The sequence below is a fragment of the Platichthys flesus genome, chromosome 12 (genome assembly GCF_949316205.1).
Source record: "Platichthys flesus chromosome 12, fPlaFle2.1, whole genome shotgun sequence".
Taxonomy (NCBI): domain Eukaryota; kingdom Metazoa; phylum Chordata; class Actinopteri; order Pleuronectiformes; family Pleuronectidae; genus Platichthys; species Platichthys flesus.
Genome location: NC_084956.1, coordinates 11,066,450 through 11,074,601, shown reverse-complemented (window position 1 = coordinate 11,074,601; position 8,152 = coordinate 11,066,450). Strand labels below are relative to the sequence as shown.

The 8,152-nt window shown below is 41.7% G+C and overlaps 1 protein-coding gene across 1 annotated transcript; it reads left to right on the top strand.

Moving 5' to 3' along the window:
• Positions 1-933: 933 nt before the first annotated feature.
• morn4 (MORN repeat containing 4) lies at positions 934-6,440 on the top strand. The gene is made up of 5 exons (XM_062400487.1): positions 934-1,011; positions 1,696-1,769; positions 3,482-3,596; positions 3,678-3,787; positions 3,883-6,440. Exons 2-5 carry the CDS (start codon positions 1,703-1,705, stop codon positions 4,029-4,031), a joined length of 441 nt encoding a protein of 146 aa, XP_062256471.1. The 5' UTR covers positions 934-1,011; positions 1,696-1,702; the 3' UTR covers positions 4,032-6,440.
• Positions 6,441-8,152: the final 1,712 nt, after the last annotated feature.

Below are 8,152 nucleotides of genomic sequence, written 5' to 3'. Positions count from 1 at the left end.
TTTGAGTGAAATGTCTTAACAATTGTTTGACGGTTTGCCGAAATATCTGGATTAAGGATTTATTGTATACCACTGGTGCCTGGTCAGTAATTGTTTCAACTTTCACTGCAGTCAGTTCCAAATTTGTATGTTTCTCATGATTTGGTTAATGAACAAATACGACCAAATAATTCACCCTCAGCTTTATTTAGTTTTTTGTGCTAACTAAGTGGAGAACATGGTAAATTCTAAGGATAAAAACTATTATGAGGTATTTTGAATTTAGGTAAGAAAACTATCTATAGGGATCTGCTTACACTTACGCACAAGTAAAATAAATACTATCAATTCAATTTAGATGCTATTAAAGACATTATGTCTGACTTAAGCTAGTATATTACCAACTAGCCAAAAATTTAAAATTTAAATATTGTATCACATATATATTTCATATTAGATAGACAATCGCCTTTAATTATAGGTAACACTCTATGCTTAACACATTGCAAAGACTAATATATTTCCCCAGACTACAGACCAATTAAATGGATAGACTCACTGTCAGCTGTAATGTTGAACGCTTTAAAGAAGATTCAGATTATCCCCCCTATTTCAAATGTATCTGCCACTCTCTGTAAACTGTAGCAGACCAATCAGAGAAAGTTTTAATTTGAGAAATCAGCATGTGAAGAAGCAGCCTGCAAGACGCTGTTGTAATGCTGCCTTCAAGTGTCATCGGAGTAACTGCAATCCTGAGCTGGAGCGTGCAAAAACAAAAACAACAAACAAATGCATTACATGCATACATTTATCAAATAAAAAATACACATCATTTATTATCATCTGTGGCCAAGATAGTGCAATCCAATCTTAAAATAAATACGTTATAAATAATCTGATTATCATATTCCGGATCTCACGGGCAGCACCTGAACACGACATACGTCTCCCAGCCGGTGTTTTGAGAATTCTACGCCCTCCGGTGCTGTGCGGTGCTTTCCATGCTTCAGAGACGACTAACGTAGCGTGCAGGTAAACGATGGCATTTGTAGGTGTTGTCGCTTTTCCACTCGTTGTTGTGTTGCCACTGGACTCAGTCTATTCACACTACAGGCGTGTATATATAGAAGATAGAGTCTGTTCAACAACATGCATGCAAAAGGCTGCACAGCATCCCACCACGTTGGCAGCACAAGTTGGATTTTTACAATAACGTGTCAGTGTTGGTGTGAGCTGGTGAATTATTATATATTAATGGCGACAGCGTGTGCAAAATTACACCTAATTGCCATTCTGCAACATACTGTCATTTGTTTCAAAGCAAACAATCATTTTAAAATGGTCACCAGCTTTTAGTTTGGGTCTGCAGTGAGGTTTCACAGTCTCTCTTTACAGATGGCTTATGCTTCTGCACTGGGTTTACACAAGCATCACCACCACTAATATAGATTAGATATTGTTATTTATCGATTGATCCGTCCCCAATTTCTTCTTCTATTGCAGCAGCTTTTCCCCTGCACAACTTTGAAAATAAATTCAACCCTATTTCAACATCTGAAGACTTGAAACCCTACTCAGCTACACGTCCTGAAAGATAATCCTTGCACTCATTAATTCATGTTGTCTGGTACTGTAGCTAAAGAAATCCAATGTTTTTAACATGAGGCTGAACGGTGGTGAGCCTATAATGTGTGTTTTTGTGTGTTTTGAAAACAGGGATACCATGACTCTGACCAGGGGATCCTTCACCTATGCCAGTGGGGAGGAGTACCAGGGCGAGTGGAAAGAAGGCAAGGCATTCGTGCAGTCAGTTCGTGCAGAGATAAGACAGACTTTCCCTTGCACCATACTGCATAGTACATCTAGTCCTTATAACCCTGTTCTCTTATCAGTCGAGAAAGAGGGAACAGTGTGACACAGAGTCCTGACAATGCATTCCGTGCTTGTCATATAAAGTTGGATTTAAACTGTTTAAGTTGCAAAAATAAAATACGTAACATTTATTCCACCAAAGTATTTATATTACTAGTTGCTAGTGAACACTGTTTTTGGCATGGTGCCGTGCAGCACACACTAATACAATAATCTTTTCCATGTGTACCAGTACATTTATTCAGCTCAACTCAACCATATTCCATTAAGCTACTAGAGAGAGTAGGTAGAGAGGTGAATGACCTCCCTCACCATGTTGAAGATTGTGGTCCATCCATATATCCTCCTATGTTCTTCCTTGACTCATTGCCTAATGTGCACAAACCTTTATGGAAATTAGTTTTTCAGTTTTTCAGTTATCTTGCTGAGAGTTAGGCAGACAAACAATCAAACAAACAAACAACAATGGAAACATTCCAGGGTAAGACAATCTGTTAACCGTTATAGGTGATATTTATCCACAACTGGAGTAAATTATATTTAATTCTAGTAGTACAGGATATCAATAGCAGATAATACAGAATGTTGTGTTTTCTTGTCCTGTCTACCCACAGGAGAAAGTATCCTGTCAAAATTGTCCCCAGTGGCAAAATTATTAAGATGCTTTCACTGCTTTTACTGTCTCTCTCTCTCTCTCTCTCTCTCACACACACATGCTTACCGTGATGCTAGTGACATGCCAGCTCAAGCTATTTAGTCAAATCCCAATTAGCTAGCATTGGCAACTCATGACGAACAGAGCCAGATTTACCAGCTCTGGCTTTGTCAAATCTTCTGGATTAGACTTTGGAACCGTTTGGGAAATCTCACAGGGTCCTCTGTCAGCTGCTGTAAAGAAACCAAAGCAATGGAAACACGAGGAGCGAGACTCATCCAATGGTTTTTATTCAGTTTGGCTGCTTTTGGGTCAATTCTACCAAGGGGGCTTTCCTTAACCCCTCAAAGACCACTCTGCATATTTTTCCATCAAGGAATTGCAGGTGTGAGGTACTTGTCCAGAAACTTGTAGGTGCATCCTCTGTTTACGCCTCAGCAGTGGATCAGAGGCTACTAGGAAGGCACTGCATGTACATTCCTTGACTGTTTTCACAGTCTGGATCCTAAAGTAGAAATCCCTGCTAAAAAATCTGATGGATTAGACTGCTGTAATTCCCACTGCACAGGAGGCAGATGGGACTCCTAATTCAGTAGTAAACCTTTAGCTGACAGAGGGTGAGGGTGGTAGTGGTGGTGGTGGAGGGGGAGTGCTTAAATCCGAGCACGTACTGACTCATGTGACATATCTAGTGGTTCTACAAAACCGAGGGAATATTAAACCCTGAGCCGCATTGCAAGTTCAAATGTCAGTTAGTAGTCTCTTACAGTGTGTTACTACACGCTATTACTAAAGAGTTATCTATACGAAGCTAAGTGGTTAGATAAGGCATGATGGCACCCGTGTAGATAAAATTTGAAATTCAACGGTATCACAATCTCCTCTCAAGGCTGTTTGACTTGACGGGATTTTCAGAGTTTCCATGACGTGGTTGTAGTCTGAGCGACGACTGATTGATGGTGTGCAACTTTCCAGGTCGGAGGCACGGCGTTGGTCAGCTCAAGTTTCAGGATGGAACCTGCTACACCGGCCAGTTTGAGAACGGACTCTTCCACGGCTCCGGCGTGCTGCTCTTCACGGATGGATCCAGGTGTGTGAGCAATCGTGAGACAGTTTTGTCCTCTGTCAAAGGTCACAAATGTCTCACGGTCTCTTCTCACCACCACATCAGGTACGAAGGAGAATTCGCTCACGGAAAGTTTCAAGGGGCAGGAGTCTTTAGTCGATACGATGGCATGAAGTTTGAAGGAGAATTCAAAGACGGACGTGTCGAGGGACGTGGTAAGTCTGTTACACCACTGGAACAATTTTTTCCATCCGGATGTGGATATTATCTCTGTGCGGCTGGTCATAGTGTTCTGTGTCTGTGCCTCCAGGGCTATTGACTTTCCCGGATGGAGCTCATGGAGTCCCACGAAACGAGGGCTTGTTTCAGAACCACAAGCTGCAGAAGAGAGAGAAGTGTCCAGGAGTGGTGCAGCGTGCCCAGGCCTCAGCCTCCAGTGCTCGCAGTCTGGCACTTTGACCGCCGTGGACCGCGACAGAGACACCGGGGTCAGGGCTACAGAACCTTCCAGGGGAGCCTCAGGGATGTGTACTAGTATACTCCCCTCCAGCTCTTCTCTCTGTGTCTTTCTCTCTTTTTTTCACCATCACTTTAATTTTCTGCATCTTCCTCGCTTCCCCCTCACAGCAGCTCGGGAAGCACATGCAATCAGACCAAACAATGGCTTCCTGTATGACTGACTTGAAATGCATAACACCATGAAGCACACGTTTGAGTCTAAAGTGTCTTAGTGTTTCACGACAGTTAGCTTTCATAGTTCAGATGACTGAATATGGAATACCTTTTATTATCATGTTATTACACACCTGATATTTAAAGAGTTTTCTATTGGATTAAGGTGTGAACTGTAGATAACGTCAGACAACGTAAAGATTTGACCACTAGGTCCCCATTTTGTTTTTTTATATAATGTTTTCACACTCTTGGACGTTTGAACAAAGATGCATTGCAATTCATCCACAAAGGTTGCAAACATGGACTATTGACTGTATATAAAGGTGGACGACATGACAGATCTCAAAAGTGAAGCCTGATGTATGTTCAAGTGTTTCAGTGCGGGACATTCTGTCTTCATTTTTTCTACTTTGGCAGGAAGTAGACACACAAGTCGTCCATCTTTGTGTACAGTCATTGTTGTGGATATGAACAACGCAGGATTCAAAATATTCAACAAAATTGGCTATACCAATATTTGAATTGTAAGTAAAATGATTCCAAATGATTTTTTTCCAACCTCAAAGATACACAGTGAATGTAAATGTCACTTTTGTCTGTTTACAAATAGACCTGACGGGGCACCTTTAAAATCTCCATCCATAGTGCTGCTGCAAAATCTATCATTCAAGAAATGCATTTAATCACTGGTGTTCTCTTTTTTTAGAAGATCAGTAATCACATTTGCCTTAAAAAAAGGTTTTGGTCTAGTGGAATAGTTCAAGGCCGTCCGTCTGAAAATCAGATGAGGCCCATCACCCTCACCTTCCCCTCTCCTCTGCATCATTTCCCCTACAGTGTCTGTCAGCCTGATGCTTTTGAGGTCTGCCTGAAGACTGTCACTAAGCTGGTGCTGACTTCCATCTCCCATCAAGTCCTGCTTCTGCCCTCCATCCGATAAACCTCCCACTCCCAGTGGAAATCTTTGGAGAGGATATTTAACTCATTTGGATAATTCCCCCCTGTTTTCCCCTGTGTAACCTCAACACCTGGACGACTGGAAATCCTCAAAGTTGATAAATAATCATTATTAAATGCATTAAACTCGGGGCTTAACTGAGGCAGCTGAATGATCAAGACTTTATACAGCAGACATATTTAAGGGTATGTGATTCAAATGTATGTGATTTTTCTGTAAAATGTATAGATATTTATTGATTGTTTGTTTTGACCTTTCAATGGAATGATGAGCTCATTCTTTGATCGTTCTTGTAGAGAATGGTGTTGCCGAGTTATTTAAGACTAAGTGTGGTTGAGTATTTTGAAATATTGAGAATTTGTGAACCATTATATCCAATCAAAGGTATTCTATGACTGCAGTTTAATTCAGTGTACTTGAATCGTTGTAGGCCTTACAAAGCATTTGTAGATGTGGTTTGTCTAGGGTTGCTTACATAGCACTTCCACCAAAGACAATCAAGTGATATTAAAGGTAGGGAAGCCTGGAATATGTGTTATTTCTTACAGCCGAACAACAGAGACAAATCGATGGGGACAAATCCCCCTGGGGGCTGCAGCGCGCAAGGGGAACAAAAGGAGAAAAGATTAAACAGATATTTGGATTGTGTTGTAAATATTCCTTAAGTCTCCATTCTGGATTGTTTTGTTGCGGTTACTTATTTTCTTTGCTATATTTTACAAGGGGGAACAAAATATATCAATACTCTATTATGAGCCCATATGGTTGCTTGCTTCAGTTTATTCTGAAAGGTAGCTGAAAAGCAGAGCAGTGCAAGCATTAGTGCCGCTATCTACAAACACACAATATTGTCATGTTTGTTGAATGTGCAAAGTGTGTATTATGCTGCATTTCAATCACGTAGAAGCAATTGGACTTTCCTCTGTGTTGGAAGCGAAGCCTGCTCGAGCCGTCTTTGCCTACACACTCCTGAGTGGAGCTGAACACAATGGAATACCACATCCATTTTCCTACTACAAACAAATGGTGCTTTAAAAGCCTGTGCCTGTCCAGACTTTCACCTGCCTGGAAAAATATCATTGCCATGGTTACCTTTTTCTTTTTCCAGTAACAGTATAATGTTGCTTTGAGAGCTCTCGGAGAAAAATACTGCACGGTATCCTGTCATTTTCTACCGGAATAGGTCGTGTGTATCAACAAGGTAGTAAACGCTTGACGTGTGAAATAAAGCCTCGTGTGGAAAAAGAAACATGTTTGTCTTTGGGTTGGATTCGTACATTTAGAGACGTAAACAGTTCAGATACTGGAATGAGGGACGGCTGCACCTGCACAGGGAAGTTTAACCATTTCATGAATAAACAGGTTCCTCTGGTTTTTGGCTGCAACACAGCACAAAGCATGAGCCTCCAGTTCCCCCCCCCCCCATCCCCCTTCTTAGTCTCATTCTCACTCCAGCCCGCTGCAACATCACAGAAAAACAGCACGTGGCTATAGTTCACATGGAATCAAAAATGACATCTAACTAAAGCTGTGAAACATGTATGAGTCCAACATGTTTAAGAGACATTTTCTTGCTCACTGCATTACATTGACAATTCACAGTTGCATCCCTGTTGGGTCGCATTGGCAGAGTAAGTGTGCGACCTTGTGTTGTGACGCATGACGTCCTGAACAGTTAACACAGCCTTGACTGGAACAGGAAACAGTGCGTGCGTCTGATACTGTATCTGATGGGTTGTCTATGCTGAACACATTGGTATTCAACAGAAGGCTGCAACTGAACCTTTTTTCAAAACAGCAGTTTCCCGTTCACATTGTGAAGTGGAACGGCAGTAGAGAGCATCTAAACCCCAACGAGGCCCTTCAGTCTCCTTACATCCAATCAAGCTGCATCAAACACTCAAAATATGCCAGATCTTTTTGATTTTATATAAAGATCCAGAACCATTCTCTGATCCAGAACCCCAACATCTGATAGGTTTCGTGGAAATCTGTTAAACATATCCTCAATGGATAAAAAAATACAGCAGCAGCACTATACTAAATTATCGTATATACAAAAAATGTTATGTCATTATAATACACATTACTGTTTTGTATTATTTGTATCTATTATTAAAATCTTTCTTTTACCTTAATGGGATTTCCCAGACTGGGATCAACTATCTCTCCTTCCACCAATCCCTCTATCTATCCATTTATCTATCTATCCATCCCCCTCTCTTGTTTCTGTGGGGTTTTATGTCCTTGGATCGGAACCTAGATGAAATGAACAGCAAAACAATGAATGGCTGTATGTATAATGACCAACCACACAACCACATACTAAACAGGAGGTTTGTTTCCGCAGTGTGAGTGACAAACCTCCCTCAGGAACATTTGAGCCACTGATGATATGAGGAAAATATGTCCACTGAGCTCCCGCTGAACCCCTGACTGGCAGCCATCTCCGCTCCCGACAGCTGACGTCTCCAACGCAGTCCTGCTCTGAGCTCTGGCCGTGTCTGTCGCCTCTATAAAAAAAGGCACCTTCTGATGTATATTCATATTCAGCTTCAACGCCATCTGGCAAAGCCTGTGAAGACTCTCAGTCATTCAGGTCAAGGTTCTGACAGAAAACAGGACTCCAGGGCAACTGAACTCGGCTATAGATACTTGGAGATGTTTCATATCTCATCAGAGCAGTTGCTTCAGCTCTGACAGGACCTCTGTGGCTTCACTGATGTTACTCGGTTGGTTTGTGCTCCTGGCTGTTCTAACCAGTCATGGGAGTCACCTGAGAACAAGGGCAGTGAGATTCCATTTTTGCAAGTGTGAATGGTTGTTACATCTCATGCAGGGCGGTGAAGGCACAGCAGTGTATGTGTATGTGTATGTGGTGTTGTGGTGGTGTCATAGTTCTGTTGCGAAGGGGTTTCTCTGCTTTGTAGCTGAAGACGGTCCCTCT